At 33.0% G+C, this 19431-nt stretch overlaps 3 protein-coding genes across 6 annotated transcripts; 1 reads left to right on the forward strand and 2 right to left on the reverse strand.

The window, feature by feature from the left end:
- Positions 1 to 202: 202 nt before the first annotated feature.
- On the forward strand, positions 203 to 4756 carry LOC11410779 (uncharacterized). Of its 4 annotated transcripts, none has more exons than XM_039828815.1 (4): positions 1643 to 1971; positions 2547 to 3053; positions 3887 to 3991; positions 4321 to 4756. In XM_039828815.1, the coding sequence occupies exons 3-4, from the start codon at positions 3916 to 3918 to the stop codon at positions 4425 to 4427; spliced, it is 183 nt and encodes a 60-aa protein (XP_039684749.1). In that variant the 5' UTR covers positions 1643 to 1971; positions 2547 to 3053; positions 3887 to 3915; the 3' UTR covers positions 4428 to 4756. The 4 variants fall into 4 exon arrangements, with proteins under 4 accessions (XP_024629346.1, XP_039684749.1, XP_039684750.1 ...); XM_039828816.1 differs by having other exon boundaries at positions 2783 to 3053; XM_024773578.2 differs by lacking the exons at positions 1643 to 1971; positions 2547 to 3053 and adding an exon at positions 203 to 247.
- Positions 4757 to 6679: 1923 nt separating this feature from the next.
- Positions 6680 to 9487, reverse strand: LOC11409247 (uncharacterized). The gene is made up of 4 exons (XM_003628040.3): positions 9304 to 9487; positions 9140 to 9231; positions 8505 to 8618; positions 6680 to 6823 (listed from the first exon to the last, which is right to left on the reverse strand). Exons 1-4 carry the CDS (start codon positions 9485 to 9487, stop codon positions 6680 to 6682), a joined length of 534 nt encoding a protein of 177 aa, XP_003628088.3.
- Positions 9488 to 13060: 3573 nt separating this feature from the next.
- Positions 13061 to 16085, reverse strand: LOC11406184 (uncharacterized). Its single transcript, XM_003628042.1, has 4 exons — positions 15902 to 16085; positions 15736 to 15827; positions 15178 to 15282; positions 13061 to 13192 (listed from the first exon to the last, which is right to left on the reverse strand). Exons 1-4 carry the CDS (start codon positions 16083 to 16085, stop codon positions 13061 to 13063), a joined length of 513 nt encoding a protein of 170 aa, XP_003628090.1.
- Positions 16086 to 19431: the final 3346 nt, after the last annotated feature.

The following is a 19431-nucleotide window of genomic DNA, read 5'->3' on the forward strand; positions in this document are numbered from 1 at the left end:
ATTGTTGAGTGTCTTGGTTTGTGTAAAATGTCAAAATGTGACAATTAAAAAGAAACGGATGTAGAATCAGATTATTGTGAAATATTTTATATCTGTGGGGTCTAAGCCGGAAAACAGGGGTGTATTTAGAAACAAAAAACCCGTAACATAAATCCTTGCGAACCAGTAAAACCTTGCGTTGTGTACCAAAATCTGTATCTGTTGAATCAGTTACCAAAGTTGTGGTATTGAAGAGCAAGGTTCCGAGGTACTCTTTCTTTTCTATCATTTCATTTCATTTATTTTGAATTGGGTAATCTAAGTGCAAGATTCCTGTTCTTGTTCTGATATATGCTAATTATCACGCTATGTATGTATCCTATGTAAGCATTGTTGATTAAATGATTTTGGATAAATTGATCAAGACATGTTTGAAACATATAGGGACCCAATTATCTAACAACTTTTATACATTAGTGAAATAAATAAATAATCTAATTTGTAATTAGTAAAGATGAGGAAGTCAGTAAAGATGGCCAGAGACCTCCGTAACACCTACACTTCTGATGGAAGACGTGTCTGGTGTCAGACACATGTGATTACATTCAGTTAATTCATTGTTTCAGATTATTAGAGGTGTCATTGTCGTGTTTGATGTCTGTGTTTGTGTCGGTGCTTCATAGACTTAGTAGACGTGCTAGATAGATGACCTCCTGATTGTGTACTGGTCTTAGAGGAAGTCAGTTGAGTAGTTTGTACAATTTTGTTGTTTGAAGAGAGGAACAGTATAGAAGAAAACATATACTGATGGTGTTATCAGTAGTTTGTGGCAACAGTCATGCATAGGAAGGGACTGCTGGATCCACCCTGTGTTGTCAAAAAGCTGCTATAGCAGCGTTATTGCACTAACGTATCATAAATTGAATAAACCGCTCTTGTTCTGCAATACGCTATTTTGTATGACGTGTTGTTTAATAGTAGCTGTAACACCACTGGAGCTTGGCGTAGTTTGAACAAATCTCTTTATCGTGATCCTCAATCGACAACATTAGGTCCACCACGGTCACCACTTTGAGAATAGAGCATAATAGTCTTGTTTATTTCGTAGAGTTGATAGCAAAGCATTCATACGTTTAAAAATTCAACAAGCTACTGAAGGCCAGGGTAAACAAGCTTAGAGAACAGGTTCTAGAGTCTTGTTGACATACCATTTTTCCTCTGTCGTATTAAGTTGATCCCTTTTCTCCCCTTTACTATTTCACTGCCTACAGTTTTTCGCGGTTTTCAACTTGTCACCACTTAACTCATGTTGTTCCACTGCAACCTACTCATCCATATATATTCTTAGTTTGGAATTGTTTTGAACTTCAATAACATATTCATTATATTTTAAGACATTTTATTTTATTATATAAATAAATATATCATGTATCTTTGTATCCAATACTCGTGTCGCATCTGTGCTTCATAGATGTTTGTTAGTTGAGTCTTAGAAGAGATAGTCATAAAATCAATCAAGCCCGCATTGGCTTTCTCACATATTATGTCGCTATTGTTTCTACGATGGATACCCACATCAAAATGGTAGATAGGAAATGTAGCTTCTTAAAAATAGGGTCAAATGTGCATTGGGAAGCAATTTTGGTCTTGCAAAAGGCAGTGGCGGAACTGGGGGGTGGCAAGGGGGAGACACCGCCACCCCATTCTAAAAATAAATAAATTTTTTTATATACTGGAAATTACAAAAATATCCTTCAATAGTACTAATATTTCCTATTCAGTCTCATTTCCTCTTCCCGTTTCTCTTTCATCTTAGAAACGCGATCCTTTTCTTCTCCCAACCAAAGCAAATCGATCCACCACCGCCGGTGAGCCGCGACCACTCTCCTCCTTCTCCATCCATCACCGCCGCCGCGATTACTCTCCTCCTTCTTCAGTTTAGAGAGCTATCTCCATCTCTCTCCACAAACCCTAATTGTTGTAACTTGTAAGGTAATGTGAAATTGAATGTAATTTCCTTCAATTATGATTATGATTTGATGATTACATGTTCTTTAGTTGATTGCCATGAGTTCTTTAGTTGATTGTCAACTCTAATTGTTAAACCTGTTGACTGTTGTTCTTTGTCCCTTTGGTCGTAACCATATTCACTGTCCTTTGTTAATTGATAAATTCATAATTGCACAACCTTTACTCTCTTTACAAAGATTTTTTTGTTAATCATAGTTTTGATCATAGCCTAGTGATGGTTTCACTTTCTAATGAAATTACTTGTTTAAGTCTTTGTGGTAAATTCTTGGAGGAATCTACTGATTAATTTTATGTGAAATATAGTATTATTGATGTAGGACTAAACTTTTTACATCTTAAACTGCTCCAAATTGAAAGCTAATGGAGTGGAATGGATGATGACTCAAGTTTGTGAATATTTTTTTAGTATTTATAAGAGTGTCTCTGCATCTTTGCTCTGCTTTTTATAAATGCGTTAAAGATACAAATGATATGCAGTTAAAATGCTGTATATTTGATGGTTGTTTGAAATTGTGAATATTTTTATGTAATGTTAGATAAATTGGAGCAAGAAGATAGCTATGCGGTTGTAGCTTAATGTTGGAGAAGAGAAGAAGAGTTATTTATGATAAAATGAAACCTTAGAAAAGAACTTTGAGTTTGACAACTAGCTAGAGCAAGAGCCATAGGAGAGATCATGGTTTAGTATTCGGAGCTGTCTGTGCCTTACTGCCAGTTTATTTTCTGCTGTTTTCAGTTTTTTACTGGTTTTTTGGTGCTACTGGTGTAGCAGATCAGCGCTGCTTGCAGCTGTTTTTCTGTCTTTGGTGGTTGCTTTTCAATGATGCTTGGCTAGTTCGGGAGTGAGGCAGGGGTATGCTTGCTCTATGCTAGTATATACTTCGGCCTCATTGTTTGATGCCATTGTTGGTTTTGGGTTTCCTCGGTGAATTGGTGTTACGTATTTAGGCGGCACCTCTTTGTATTTTTTCCCGTTTTTTCCGCAAGTTTTTTTAATAGCAGCCACCCCAAACTTTTTTGTCTGGCTCCGCCACTGGCAAAAGGTAAACCAAACATAGGCTATGTACCAGTTTATTTCTGTCTGTTAAAAGTAGGGTTTTCTGCAATATGAATTGTAGCAACTTATAGGAGTGGTGGTTGCTTGAAGGAGACGTGTGGGTCTTGAAAGAGAAAAGCGATCCATTTAGTGTCAACTATTGGTTGTTAATGCCCTATATTCTGTCTTCAAGGTTGAGTGAGACGGTGTTTTGTTTCTTAGATTGCCATGAAATTAGAGGTGGGGTAGGACAAGAAAAATGCAAAACTCAGGGATGGATTGGCACCCATCGTAAATATAGTCTCTGAATGCTTTAGCTGGAACTCGTAGCTTTGCTCGTAAACTATTATGTTTGATTTTTCAAATTGTTTGATTTGAGTTGATGGAATACTTACTCAATAGTTCAACAAATTATGGTTGGTTCTCTTTGGCTAAGCTTGTTGTTAGGATATAGAATATGAATGAAGGATTATTAGAGTAGTTAAGAGGTGTTAGGGAAGTTAGTTAGGTGGTTGTTAAGTTCTGAAGTTATTTTTGTTATTCTTAGAAAAAATTTAAATAGCCCTCAATTGGTAGAGGAGAAGGGATAGCTTTGAATAAGTGAGGTTTATGACTGATTAATCCAATGTAAAAGGAGAGTTCTCCTTTGAGAACATTCTTTTTTTTCCTATTGCTGTAAAATAAAGAATTCTAGTCTCTCTTTTGCAATCTTCATTCTTTTGATTACTCAATATTAAAGAATTACTTGATATTGTTTTGTTCTAAGAATTCTTTTTTACTCAAATAAATGATCCTAACACTTGTTGTATATAAACTTTCACATCTTACCGTTGTTTTCAGATTAAAGTTGCTGGCCTTTACTGCATGCCATGGGAACCAGAGGAGTAATTACGGACAAGTGGTCTATGAGAGTTCTTTGGGCTTGTGCTATTGGAAGTGCTGTTAGTAAGCATTCTAGACCCTTTATCAATTGAATCTTCTTTCCTGAAACCTTGTTAACAAACTTAAATGTAACTTTGTTATGTTGTGTCTCTTCCCTTTTCGTATAAAACATTGTTCATATGATCATATTTTTCTCATTATGAATCACTACTATACCGATGTTGTTAGATAGCTGTTATAGCGTACCGGAACTCAAACAAGTTGCTGTTTTACGATACGTTATTTAGGTTAAACTATCGTCAAATAGCGGCTATAACAATACTATAGCACTTTTTCGTTCCGGAATTTTAACAACTGATATTTACTGACAACACTGTACTATACCTGTCTAGGTCTGTATATGGTTGCTGTAGAAAGACAAAAGCAGAATAGGCAAAGGATGTTGGCCGAAGGCTTGAAGGGAATGGATTTGGAGGAAAGCAATGGTGAAAACGTTTGAGCTGCGTCGCACTCTTATGAATACTTTGTAGTATCATTTAGCAGATTTTCATATGAAAATAACAGATACAAATGCATAGCATTTGTTTTTGCCATTAAAACATCAAATCTGAGTCTTTCTAAAAGGGTTTACTCGTTATGTAAAAGGTTTCTGTGTTCATGCCGTTTGTAAGATCCTTGCTGAGGGATTTCCCACTTCAATTTCTTCTCGAACTTTATTTTGATAATTCTCAGTGCTTGCTACCTCCTTTGTAGGAGTTGAATGAGTAGCTTCTTTAACATGTTAAAATTGTATACTTTCAGGTCTTTGTTTTTTCTCCTCTTTATGAATGCTGGGAGTGTGGGGATCAAGTCCTTAACCTTCTTATCACTTCTCTTCTTAACTCAAACACCAAGTCATCTTGATATCCCCTTATACTTAAAGGTTTCTTATGAAAACAATTTCATTCTTGTATTTATAGACCAATTTAATTTTGATAAATTGCCAATGTAAATTTTGTTACACAATTAACAAACTACAACCATTGATATAGTTGTGTCTCTAAATATATTTATGATTAAAGTTTAACAATTTTAATGATCAAACAATTACTCTCTATGTCCCTTAATATAGAAGTAGTTTACAAAATTCACATGTGTTAAGAAAAGATGTCGGAGTAATAAATTTGTTTGAAAAGTATTTAACTATTACTAAATTGACCTTTATGTATAAATATATTTAATGTCGATCTTTTATATTCCGAGATGATTGATAGTGTTAATAAGGGGTATAATTGAAAAAAAAAATGAATGCATTTAGAAATTTGTAGATGATCTTATATTTTTAAGAAAATGTTTTTGGGTTAATTATGATTTTAGTTCTTACATTTTGCGCTCCTTTGAAGAATAGTCCCTACATTTCATTAAATGTTTTTAAAATTCTCACATTTTATCTCTGTTATTAAAATTAGTCCCTACTGTTAATTCTCTAACGAAATGCTGATGTGGCAGTTAGTGGGTCCCAAAATGTTAGGATATTCTTCAAATTCACACAAAATGTAGGGACTAAAAACATATTTAACCCTGAAATAATTGGGACCCACTAACCGCCACATCAACATTCCGTTAGAGAATTAACAACAGGGATTAATTTTGAGAACGGAGATAAATATGAGAATTTTAAAAACATTTAATGAAATGTAGGAACTATTCTTCAAAAGAGCGCAAAATGTAAGGACTAAAAACATATTTACTTAATTTTTTTTTTTTTTTTTTATAAATAGTCCTATAGTTAGAGATGGAGGGTGTACGATGAGTTTGTGAAAGCTTATTTCTATTCTGTCAATATCTTCGTTGTTAGAACACATTTACATTACACCAAATTTGAAGTTTTAGTTTTCTGAAACTATTTTATTTCGACAAAGTTATATTCAACTTTGTCGTAACCTGTTTTCATTCCAACAAAGTCAAAGAGTTTGCTGAAAGTAATCCAAAATGATTGCTGAAAATGACTTTTTATTTACAAGGATGAAGGATAATTTAGGTATTATTGTTCGTGGAGGTAGGAAGTAAAGTGTTTGAAGTTCCAAAATTGACCAAACTACCAACGTACCGAACGTCTCACCAACACCTTGCATAGATGTTGTAATAGCTAACATATCAACAATACTAACCGTTAATTTCTATGAATTCAAACTTCAAAGAAAATGGTCATGTCAAAGTTCTTTCCCTTACCTCAATGACTCCAACTTGTGTAGGTCCTTAACCTCTAAAATAAGTCGAACTAAAGTTACACTCTAATCCAAAAAATTATGATCAAGTTGTAACCTTCAATATATTTTGTATGATTGAGAATTATAATCTGATAAATACAAGGGGTGTTTTAGAAATGTGAAGGGCCTGCATATAAAACATCATTTTTTTTTCATGGTTTGAGGTCTAAGATTGAGAATAAGGATGACAAAATGGACAATTTTTTGGGTTAGTGATATCATTTGATTTTATGTTACGTTTGTATAGTCATTAAATCACAAATGAAATCCTTTAAATAAATAAGTAAACAAAAAGGTTTGAATTGAAATAAAATTGTTTAACATAGTCACACACATCAAGGAAGTTGAAATTGCTTAAAAAGTGCAAACAAGATAAAGATAACAACACATCCTTAAACTAAAAATCATAATGTTCTTCAATTATTTTATTCCACCCTCGTTTATCTTGTTTGAAAATCCATCCATCATCAACACTTCGCTTGAAATCTTTAGCTAAGGCCCATTAGTTGGGCTTGTTCACAGAATCTGAGCTCGACTCTGGTTCTGCAATGTCTTCACAATCACAACTACAAGTATCATCCTTAGTAATGCATTCACTAGGGTAGAGATCATCCTCAATAATGCTTTCATTGCATGAATTGATAAACTAACACAACATAAAATGACCATCATTAATTAAAGGAAAGTGGATAACCATATAAAAGTTGCTCAAATGAAAAGCATCTAAATATTCTATACCAAAATAAAAATAAAATTAAAAAATGAAATATTTGATATGCATAATAAAACAAATAATCCAATTAGCAATCCTCAGTCCAAGATTCAAGTAGTCATTTATTTAACATGTTGCAAGACTATTTTATTAATCACACACATTCCCATATATTTGGCTGAAAATAAGAGAATCACGTCAATTATCACTAGTACTGTAACTTTTACCTTATTTCTAATATTGAGAAATATAATAATAATGATTTTTTTTCTTCTTTTAAAGAGTCTAGCGGCAAAAATCTTACATTTACGAGACAATTACAGACTTTTATGAGATTATATTCATGAACTTCAATTTACATGAATGATAAATGCAATATAACAAGGAAGGAAGTGTAACTTATTTCTTCAACTAACTAAAACAAGGCTTGGAGGTTTTCAATTGACAGGTAGGGGAAAAAAAATTAAGAAAGAAAATAGTAAGAAATTCATTAGATAAAATATTAGATTGAGAGAACAAAAGTCTAATCTTGTTAATCTTGTTTTTATGCAAAATGTACAATGAACATACAAAAACAATGACATCATGAAAGAGCTGGAAACAAGGAAAATGATATGAGAGTTGATAGGAAGAGAGAAATAAAGTGTTGAATGTGTTTATCGTACGTAGTTTGAGATGTTCAAATATAAGAGGGTTTTTTTAATGCATGATAAGAAATGTGCGCGCTTGTGTGAATGTGTGTTTGTGTGCGAGAGATAGAGTGAGGATTTTTTATAATCATATGGTTGATAATATATATATATATATATATATATATATATATATATATATATATATATATATATATGACGTATCAAGTTAGAGGACTTTTTATAATGAGAGGTGAGAGGAGTGATTAGCATCCATCTGATTAAATCCAACGGTTAAAATGCTTTGATCATTAAAACCTGTTAAAACCATGTGATTAATTTCCCCTTAACATGTTTTAATGATCAAAGCATTTTAACTGTTGAATTTAATCATATGGTTGATAATCACTCCTGTCACATCTCATTATAACAAGTTCTCTCACTTGATACACCCTATATGTATATATATGTAACTTAATGAAACAATATTTCTAGAGCATTAAAGAATGAAATGAACCTGGATTACTTCCAACCCCTAAAATCTTATATTCACATAGTCAATACATCAACAACCGTTGAATTTTGATAAGACGATGTTATTTCTGAGTTGCAATTTCAGTTTTTTTTTAAATAAAAATATGTTGAAAAATTACACCGTCTAATCTCAATCCAACAGGGCATTGAATCCTATTTACGGACAACAATAAGACTAATGTATGACATAAATGAGTAAACCTTTTTCCAATCAAACCCAATGCACAATAATATCGTGAATATATCATTATTGTACACAGTTATGAAATAGAATATAACAAAAGCATGCATCACATCAATTAATAACTCAATGTTATTTCCATCTTAAAATGCTCATCATGTAGAAATTGAAAGAACTAAATCAATCATACATACAACCTCATAAATTTTATAACTCAAAAATAATTATAATCAATTAAGCTGCATTCCAAATGTATTGTTCCTTAATTTACCTCTTCCATAGAAGGATAAAAGTTTGGATTACGATTGGCTTCCCTGGGAAACTCGATAGTCATAAAATTACCATTTAAGCAATCTTCATGTGTAACCATTAATTCAACAGCAATCTACACAATGTACAGAAAAATGTAAGAACTAGTGAACAATATGGGTTTTTCTTACAGGGAGTTAGGGTCGTAAGTGTAGAAAAATCCCCTGATCATCCCTGTTGTCATACCTAAATATATGTATTTAAAACTATTCATTAGTCACCTAATATACAAAGCTCAAATTATAGTATACTAATTCTTAAACTCTTATTAGAAAAGACATTGAAAACAAGATTTTAAAAAACATTTGCGATCAAAATTTGGACCACGTTTGACATCAATGGCATTTAGTCATGATTCTCTGCAACGCAAATATCATTACTAAATATTGACTTAAATTCTTGATTATAAGAGTTCATGATCCACAATTGTGACTAAAATTTATGTTGCATCTGATGCATTTTATCATGATTCTCTGAAATATCAAAGACCTGATTCAATATTTATTTATATCCTTGATTAGAAGATTTGATTAAAAAATAATTACTAAAGAAATAAATCAAGGCAACAAATCAAGGTTTGAAATGAAAACAGCATACATGTTCATCGCTGCCATCTGCAATTTGAAGATTGAAATCAACTAACAACCTTTCATTGATGAACCCTTTCAAGTCATCAATATGCAATGGATCTGTGAAGGGAAAGGAAATACGATAAGAATAACATAAATTTCAAGTTCAAAACGGAATCAAGTGATTTTTACCGTTGGATTGAATGAACCAATCACGAACATCATCGATGAGCCGTTTAGCTTTGAGGTGAGAGTTATCGCCACCCCGATGGTAATAAATAGAGTTTTGAAGAGCATCCCAATGATTGAAAACATAATCAATCCCTTCATTGAATGCTTTCAATGATTCTCCTTGCAAAACTCTACGATTCACCATCTCTGCAACAAACTAGAGCTAAGGGTGATTGAGAGAGGGTGAGACTTTAGGGTTTATCCGAGCATGTATTTAGTTCATTTATATGCCTTTGTAGGAAGCCTACAATAAGACCCCTCTCTTTGAGCCTCAAATATAATTAACACTTATTTCCCTTATAATATCATGCGCTTAGCAAATGCAACCCCCACAATTCTTTTTTACATTCGAACTCCCAAACATTATAATATATTTTCAAATATTATTTATTTTAAATAAATAAAAAAATCATATTTTTTTAATGGCAAATATATATATAAGATAAAAGATAAAAGAAATGTACAATACACCAAAAGCCGTCACAACGACGCTCCAACCTACCACCACCTAAAAAATAAAAAAAATCATATGATTTTACTAAAGGTTGATGAAGTCCTAATAAAACTATTTGATCTAAAGATTGATGAGTTAAATCTCAATATGATTTAACAAAGAACATTATAACGTGATTTGATCTATCTAGCTAGTCAATCCCATTTAGTGAAATACGGCTTAGTCTTTTTTGCCATGGATGAAAAAAAAATCAAAATTGAGTTGATTAATTCACTCCCCAACCTCGTCAGTCTCAGGTTACATATTGACATGCACACTATTCACATAAACATTCTAAAGAAAAGTCACCACTAAAGGAGCTCCAAAGAAAAATAAACATTTCATTCGGTCGACAAAGGGATCGCCTTCGCTCTAGGAGATTGTTTATTCACAGGAACAACAGACACATGCTTCACAAACAAATTCAGCATGAACAAGTAGAAAGAGTGCACGGAAAAGCAACATGTCTCCTAATCTTCCTAAGCCAATTCCGAAAAATCCTAAGCCAATTCCGGTTAAAGTCCATATACCACACAAAGACCAAATCCCACATTGGATGCATCAATTTATTGAAAAGGTTGTGGATGTAACCGAAGATGGTCATTGTGGGTTCCGTAAAGTTGTGGGTCTACGTAATTTGAGTGTTGATGAACACCTGATGATTCGCTATCAGCTTAACAATGAACTTATTAGTGAAGAAAATGTGTTATAGACGGGTGATTGGAGAGGGTAGACGATATAAAGAGGTCTTAGGCGCTCTAACATTTTGTGGTATTGGTCATGCACCATCAAATAAATGGATGACCATGTTGGATATAGGTTTCCTCATTGCACAGAGATACAAACACGTCATTGTTCTACTATACATTGAGAAAGGGCGATCGGAAACCTTTTTTCCTCTATGCGATGAATCGTCACATTGTTTACACTGATTTTTGGTAAACAATCGCTGGTTTCGCTGATTTTTGCAAGATCAACCAGTAAATCTTAGGAGCATATTGTGTTTTTGTTGTTTGAAAATAAGAGTAATACTTGTTCGTAAAGTATTTTCGGTAACGTAAAGACAAGAACAAAAATGTAAAGGAATCGAATTCAATCCGTGTTGAATTCAATCGAAGTTCTGTAAATAACAATAATGAAAAGAAGTACTTTGAAAAGACTTAGTAAAACAAGACTTAAATTGCAAAAGTATTTAAAAGATTGTATTGAATTTGTAAAGACTTAATAAAAGTTGGTACACATATTCATACTTTGCAACTTGTAACTCGTTTGTCGCTTCCATATGGACAGTATTGAGTGTAAGTTTTTAGTATGATTGAATTGTGACCACTTTTTCCTAAGAAAAACTACTATTTATACAGATAGTCCTATTACTACCTAATCACATCGTTTCGATTCAAAATCGAAACTAGCCGTTCACAAAACTAGCCGTTTGCTAACTGCTTGGTCTTATCCGCAAGACCTGAAAAGCGCGTCGACAACTTCTTTCATCCGTCGAACTAGAAACAACGTCTTCGATTCCTGCTGAAGCACATTTGTATTTTTCGATGGATTTCTTTCTCAAAGCTTCGCCCCATCTTTAGGTCAAACCCTTGACTGCATTAAATGCTCATATTCTCACAAATATTGGCTAACACACATACAGAGTGATTAATGTGTATGGCACATGTGAATGACAACCATTTTATGATAATATACTTGAAGAATGGTTGTCATATTCCTCCCACTTGCCCACTACGGAGACAACATTGTCGAGATGATGCAAAAAGTTGACCTGATAGATATATTAGTCAAATAACTGACTATAACGAACTATGTCGGGTGGCGGGTTATAATGTGATAAAAGATGATGAAGATTTGTACATTATTGAAAATATTGATCCAGAAGAAAAGGTTGTTTGAAAATGAAGTTAGCTTTAATCTTGATGATGTTGGCATAAATCTTGGGGGAAATTAGATTAAATGTATATCTTTAGTTGAAATGTATATCGTTAGGTAAAATGTGTAATGATATAAGTTATATATATATATATATATATATATATATATATATATATATATATATATATATATATATATGATGAATTTTTGGTATAATTTTATCCTAATTGTACTTTACATACTTTTATATCTTCAAAAAACTGATGAATCAACAAAGACATGCAGTTTTGTCCAATCATGTTGTCTGCACTGAGTGTTTTCAGATTTTATAATCCAAACTAGATTTCGGATCATAAAATTTGAAGGGTTAATGGTGTTTTTCACCCCTGTAATATATGTCATTTCCGGTTTTCATCCCTATAAAATTTTTGGTTTGATTTGCACCCTCGTAAAATTTTTATTTTCCGGAAAACACCCCTAATAGGCCATTTTCAGAATTTTTTTCAAGAAATTTTGGTTTTTGAATGGCCTATTAAGGGTGTTTTCCGGAAAATAAAATTTTTACGAGGGTGAAAATCAAACCGAAAATTTTATAGGAGTGAAAAACACTATTAACCCAAATTTAAATGACATTTTAGGAATAAAATAAGGCGCGTGAGAAACGCATAAAATGAAAAAAAGTAATAGTCTAAAATCTATGAATACAAAGAAAAGGGCCCAATGATCATTTACAAATCCCATGTCACCCTTATCATTTCAAGGGTTGTGTTTGGAGTGAAAAAAAATGAGAAGGCCAAAAAGAACTTGCATCACTAGGAAGATGATTGCCCATCTCTCTCCTTATATGTTTATATTTGTCAAAATTCACAATGAGAAGATAGCTTATGGTAAAATGCCACATTGTAAGAGGGTTAGATGTGTTAGATGAGAAATTACCCACTAGAAAAGGATAATCAAAACAGTTTCCTTCACCTGAATGACTCCAACTTATTAATGATTTGAGGCCTAAGTTTGAGAGTATGGCAAAATGGAAAACCCATGATATCATTTGATTATCTTATTTCTTCTAAATAGACCTCGACGAATTAATTTCTTTAAATATATAAGTAAACATGAAGATTTGAATTAGTTTATTCACCATAAGAAAGTTTGAAATAAAGTTGAGTAACATAGTCATACACCTCAAGAAAATTGAAATAGCTTAAAAAGTACATGATAAAGGGAACACATCATATCCTCAAAGTAAAAGTACAAATGTTTTTATTTATTTTATTCTACCGTTATTTTTCTTGTTTGAAAACCCATTCATCATTTGCTTCATCTGCAACTTCTAGTTGAACCCAATTAACCGGAGTTGTTCCCAGAATCTCGGTTGGACTCCGAATCCGAGTTAGAAAATTCATCCATTTTTGCAGAACTATCATCCTCATCAGTGCTTTCATAATCGACAATGTCTTCAGGACCATAATCAACAATCTAACACAAAATAAAATGTCCAACATTAATTAAATGGAAATGGATGACCATATAGTTGTCATTAACCAAATATTCTAGCATAAAATATTAATAAATTCACAATTACCATCATTTACTTTTGAGAAATTAACATAAAAAATGTTGATTGAAAAGCCTCTAAATGTTAGCAATGAATCAGTCTCTATAGACCTAAATACGCTATATAATGCTAAATAATCTAATAAAATTACACAACACAATAAAATCCATAAAATGAATTAAATAAATAAATCTAATAAAAAAAAATATTGTGATCAACAACCTTCGATCCAAGGATCACAAGTAGTCCCTAGTGATTCATTTTTCATTCGGTGATAAGAGAATCACATTAATTACTAATTACATGAATTTTTGTTTCTTTCTAATTTTCTTGGAGGTTTGGTAACTCAACGGATTTAAGCTAAAGAATAAGAAGTTAGTTGTGTTCAAACTAGGACGAATGAGAAAAAGAAATCTAAAGTAACATTTGTAATTTAAAATATATCAATTACAAGAAGCATCGTAACTTTTACCTTAAGTGCACACCTAGCAGCAAATCATATGATGGAGATATGGGAACCAACAGAGGAGAGAATTGAGATGATAAATTGCAATGGTTAAAAATAAGATACTAGCGATGAAATCAAAGATGCCCATTATTGATAAGAGATGTCACTAAAATGTTAAGCACTTGGAATTTCAATGCTGATTTTTTTTAGGGATATGAGGAAGTTTAAGTTTATGGAAAATATTAACTAGTGTCCGTGAGATATTAGTTAATGACCTTAAACAGTAATTATAAATTTTTAAAGAGTGTTCCGGTGGCACTCATTAACAATACGCTATGTTTATAGTTACTTTTCCCACTCCAATAAGTATATATGGAGGATTTTCAAATCTATTCAGTAAGTATGGAGTATATGGAAAAGGAATTGAACAACAATCGTATCAATCGTATCAGTTTAAGTTTTTTTCTTACAATTTGGGATAAAGATAATACAATAACTTCCACTTCAAGAAGATATAAATTTTAAGAATCTTGGTAACAAGGGCTCTAAGGACATTGTTTAAGGAATCTATAAAAAGAAATTTGGTCTTAAAAAATAAGTTAAATACATCTATAAATCAGAACTATGCAATTTCCAATGTAAAGGTTACTACTTTGATATGCTTAAACAATGTCCTATAGACACTTGTCAGCATTTTTCAAATTTTAATTCCAACCAAAATCATTCCATGTTACTACATGAGATAGAGAAGCATCATTAAAAACTAGTGCATCAGCCCCAATTAGTTACACCTAGTTACAGCATGGGCCAAGAATAAGGATTCATTTTTCATATTTCTCCAAAACTTATTCGAACGGCAGTTAAATGTCATCTGGCTCTACAGCGACAGTTAAATGTCCTTTGATATTTTTTAGAGCAATTCAATCAATTTTTAAATCAATTTAACCGATCTTAAAAGTGTTGAACCACATTTAACTGCCGCTGGATCAACGAGAATTGGAAAAAGAGAGAAATTTGAGAAGTAATTTCCTAGAAGTAATTAACCAATGAGCTAATACTAAACACGAGCCTCATAGGTTTGAGTTTGATGGCACAGTTAAGGAAAGTGTCCATGAAGCATAGGACACAAAAACGTTATTGGGATCAACACACAACCAAAGCCTAATTCAATAGTGATCTACTCAAAACAGCAACCAAGAGGAGTAAGATGAGACATAAGTAGAAGCCTAATATGACTAATCCTTTTATTTATATATTCAACAAGAATTATTATTAGCGATCAAGAGACCTATAATCGGGCTCAATTTTTTTTTTTTTTTTGAGAGAAACATTTTTTATAATCGGGCTCAATTATAAAGTTGCAAATACAATTAGAGAAACATTTTTTTTTTAATACAAGGTTAGAAGTATGTGTGTAAGACAAAGAGAGACGAATAAATAAAAGAGCATAGGACATACATGTACAGAAAAGTCATCAAATCTACTTGCTTTCCTGAGATGCTCAATATTTCTGAAATCGCCATTTAAGCAATCTTCATGAATAACCATCAATTCTACAGCAATCTACATAATGTACAGGGGAAAAAAAGTAAGAACTAGTGAACAATGCGGGTTTTGTACGAGGGTCCAGGGTGGGGTAAAAAAACTTTGTCCCCACCTGCCCCATTACCATACCTAAATACATATATTTTCAACAAGTCAATAGCCACATAATATACAAATCATAAATTATATTTTACTAATTCTCAAATGCTTATTAGAAAATACATTGGGAGCAAGAATTAAAAAAAATAAAAATTGTGATCACAATTTATACCACGCTTGATATCAAAGCAACCTCAACAATAGTGAATATATTAATGTTGCATCATATACATTTAATTGTGATTCTATGCAATATCAAATATTGCGAGTCGATATCGATTTAAATCTTTGATTATAAGAGTTAACGAACATATAATTAATAAATCAATAATGTGAGGCCACAAATAAGTGTTTAAAATGAAAACAACATACATCTCCATCGCTTTCATCACAAATCTTTAGATCGAAAGCAGCAACCATGCCTTCATAGATTAGATTTTTCAAGTCATCAATATGAAGTGGCTCTGCGAAGGAACGATTGAATAGAATCAGAATAAAACAAAATTCGAGTTATAAACGAGAATTAAGTGATTTTTACCATTGGATTGAGTGAACCAAGAACGGACGTCACCAATGAGTTTTTCAGCTTTGAGGTGAGAGTTTTCGCCACCTTGTTGGTAATCAACAGCGCTTCGAAGAGGCGGCCAACGATTCAAAATATAACCAACCCCTTCATTGAATGCTTCCAATGATTCTCCTTGCAAAACTCTAGAACCCACCATCTCTAGAATGAACTTAGCAGACCAAAGGTCGATAGAGAAAGGATGAGACTTTAGGGTTTATCCTAATGTGTATTCAATTCATTTATATGCCTTTGTAGGAACCTCAAATTTAGTTAACACTTTTTGCCCACATAATATCATGTGCTTAGCACATGCATCACTCGCAGTTTTTTTTTTTACATTCAAAGTCCTAAACATAATATCTTTTCAAAGATTTTAAAAATATTTATTTGGAATTATTTGACTACAATAAATTGAGAAGATGAATTAAAATCGGGTAGTTATTATTTTTTGGTTACCGGGGGGGTGCATGAAGAAAAAAATAAAAGAGAAAAACTAAATTATACAAAACCAAGTTCCTATAGAATGTGCGAAGAGGGGATCTGAGATGCTGGTTGGAGGGTAGAGATGTACCATGAGATCAGTGCTAGAAGAAGCTCATAACTTAGTTAGAGAGTCTGCACAACTATTTCCATCTCATAAGGATGCGTGATGCAAACATGCCGTCTGTAACAGCCCGATTTTTAGCTAGGTTTATTTTAATTACTTTTATTATGTGTTTGTGTGTGATTATTTGTGCTTGTGTGTATTTAATTGTCATCGGGTGCATTTATGTGGGTTTCCGTATTAGAAGGGCATTTTGGTAATTTTGTGAGGATGGGTAAAATTATAATTTTAGTGGGAATTGCTTTTAGCAATTAGTGAGAATGGTTATTTCATTAAGTTACTAGAGAGAGTCGAGATTTTACCGTTAGTGACACTTTACCGTTATTAATTAAAATATCGTTTGGAGTGTAGTAATATTTTGGTTTGAATAGAAATGGGTTAAGCCCACTAGAAACTAAGTTAAGCCCATTAGTAGAGATAACACTAGGGTAGTGTTAGAAGAACCAAATCATTTTCATTTCACAAAATATTTCTAGAGAGAGGTAGAGAGAGAAAGAGGTGAAGAGAAGAGCAAAAGGGTTTTGGAGAGGAGAGTTTTAGGAATCAAGTGGGTGACTTATGAGCTGAATTGAAGCAAGAGTTGAGTTAATCTTCTTCTAAGGTAAGGGGGTTAGTTATTATCACAATCATGTAATTTTTGCATTTGCTCATGTTGTATGAAAATGGGTTGTTGAACAATTCATGCTAAATTCGTGCTCTTACTGTGATGTTATGTTTCTATGCATGAATTCATGTTAGTTGTATGATTGTTGGTGAAATTACATGTTCATATATGCAAAAATGATAAGTTATGAATATTGTGCTTAATTGGTGAATTTCTCCTAAGTTGTTGTTAAGTTGAGATGTGATGCTTGTTCAAATGATGTTATGAATGTTATTTGATAATATGATTAATGAATAATTGCTTGAGTTTGCATATTCATGGATTGATGATGAGAATTTGAGTTGTGTTGGTGTTTTGGTGAAAATGAAGAGTTAGCTCAAATGTCAAGTGTTTTAAAGGTTGATTGTGTCTTTATGAGTCTTTTTAATCATAGTGACCTGTAAACATGTTCTAGAACCATATTTTGGGATTTGGGAATCAAATTGGGGGATTTTGAGTGAAAGGGGTTCCAAACCCGTAAAATTTCTGCAAACCTGTGAAGGTTCGCTTAGAGGTTCGCTTAAGCGACCTGGTAAGCGAACATTCATAGTATTTTTCTGGGTTCAGTTCGCTTAAGCGAACTGTGAGCGAACGAGTGAGCGAAGATTTCTGGTTGCTACTGGAACTCGTTCTCTTAAGCGAACATGTCGTCACTTAAGCGAACTGGTGAGCGACCAGTCAGCGACTAGAAAGCGAACAAGGCGAGTTGCTACTATAACTTGTTCGCTTAAGCGAACCAGAGGGTCGCTTAAGCGAACAGCTTCAGTTTCAACCACCTTGATCTTTCGTTCCGGTCTTTGGGGACCAATCCGAGTTTTCTTAAATGATGTTTTAAACATGTTAAACCACTGTTAATTCCCCAAAGCCTGCTGAAACGATGAGTGTTCGCATATACTTGGGATTTTTGAAATGAGTCTTAACTTGTGAGATTTTGAGAGTTCCAAACTTTGTCGAAAAACAAATTTTGTAATCCAATGAGGCTTGCAAGTGGATCTACAGCTCATATAGACTTAGGTGATGCTTGCAAGGGTGGTCAATACCATAATCAAAGTAAAATGATATTTTTGAGTGGGAAATGAAAGGTTGTGAAAACGGGATTCCTTTATGAACTTAAGTTGTGCTTGGTCTTGTATGATAGTCCGAAGACGACTTAACTTCATGTAAACATTATTGGATAAGATTGGTTAATAGTGTTCGACTTGTTCTAGTTGTTTCGTTCCAAGATAGTGTGGTGAAATATTCATATGATAAGTGAATTGTGTGAAAGATATTGTTGATTGTTGATAATCAAGTTGTTTGTGTGATGATGAATACTATGATTTAACTGTGTGTGGGCATGTTTTCTTGGTAATGCAATGTTGTGGAGATAATCAATATAATTGGGTGTTGTCCTATATATTGAGTTGAGATTGAGAATTGTTGTCGCATTATCGAGTCATTACACATGTCCATGCATCATAGTCGTTGTTGCTGTAAAAGGGATGACTCTTTTACTTCGAGATTATTGTAAGGCAGGTGTGAGCCCTTACAATCGATGTGCAAGTGGCATCGAAAGGTGACGACCTTGTTGAGATTTGGTACCGCATGCATTTATGTGTCCATAAGTGCATATCATAGCATGAGTCCTATGTGAATTATGTGATGGGTGATGAATTGGGATGAATGAATGTCGATAATAATTGGTTATGATTGATGTCGAGAATGAATATTTTGATTGGATAATTATTCATGTGATTGATATATGTGGATACGAACTATCAAGTTGTGGTACAAGTGTTTATGCATGGCTAATATTATTCAAGTACATGATATTATTTGATTTGATTATTATCTGGATTATGATAATGTAATGCTTACCCCCAGTAGTTTTAACCGCCTACTTGCCTGTATGGGTGAGTAGACGTTGTGCAGGAGTAGTCTCGGTGAGTCTTTGCTTGGGATATCGGGAGCTTCCTCCGATATCGGTGTCGTGTCGGCTCTGATCTAGGCTTGTCGTGTCGGTCTAGATTAGGTTGTTTATATTTTCCTTTGAATTATTATTTTGTTGTTGTTGTTGATGACTACCCGTATGTCTGGGTTTTGAGATTTATTTTTGGGACATGATTTATTTGCTCATGGCATGTATATATTCGATCACTCTGATTTATATTCCGCTGTAACTGTTGAGATTTACATACATGTCTATCGGTTTTTGAATTTTGAATAAGACGTAATCTCTATTTCTTGAATAAATGTATTATTCGCATGTTTAATTGC

Source organism: Medicago truncatula, chromosome 8, assembly GCF_003473485.1.
Source record: "Medicago truncatula cultivar Jemalong A17 chromosome 8, MtrunA17r5.0-ANR, whole genome shotgun sequence".
Lineage (NCBI taxonomy): Eukaryota > Viridiplantae > Streptophyta > Magnoliopsida > Fabales > Fabaceae > Medicago > Medicago truncatula.

Coding starts and splice junctions, on each gene's coding strand:
- LOC11410779 (XM_024773578.2), top strand. CDS start 3,916: ATGGGAACCAGAGGAGTAATTACGGACAAGTGGTCTATGAGAGTTCTT. Junction 3,992..4,320: donor TGCTATTGGAAGTGCTGTTA/GTAAGCATTCTA, acceptor ATACCTGTCTAG/GTCTGTATATGGTTGCTGTA.
- LOC11409247 (XM_003628040.3), bottom strand. CDS start 9,487: ATGGTGAATCGTAGAGTTTTGCAAGGAGAATCATTGAAAGCATTCAAT. Junction 9,232..9,303: donor TTGGTTCATTCAATCCAACG/GTAAAAATCACT, acceptor TTCCCTTCACAG/ATCCATTGCATATTGATGAC. Junction 6,824..8,504: donor TTTATCCTTCTATGGAAGAG/GTAAATTAAGGA, acceptor ATGTTGTGTTAG/TTTATCAATTCATGCAATGA.
- LOC11406184 (XM_003628042.1), bottom strand. CDS start 16,085: ATGGTGGGTTCTAGAGTTTTGCAAGGAGAATCATTGGAAGCATTCAAT. Junction 15,828..15,901: donor TTGGTTCACTCAATCCAATG/GTAAAAATCACT, acceptor GTTCCTTCGCAG/AGCCACTTCATATTGATGAC. Junction 13,193..15,177: donor TTGATGACTTTTCTGTACAT/GTATGTCCTATG, acceptor ATTTTGTGTTAG/ATTGTTGATTATGGTCCTGA.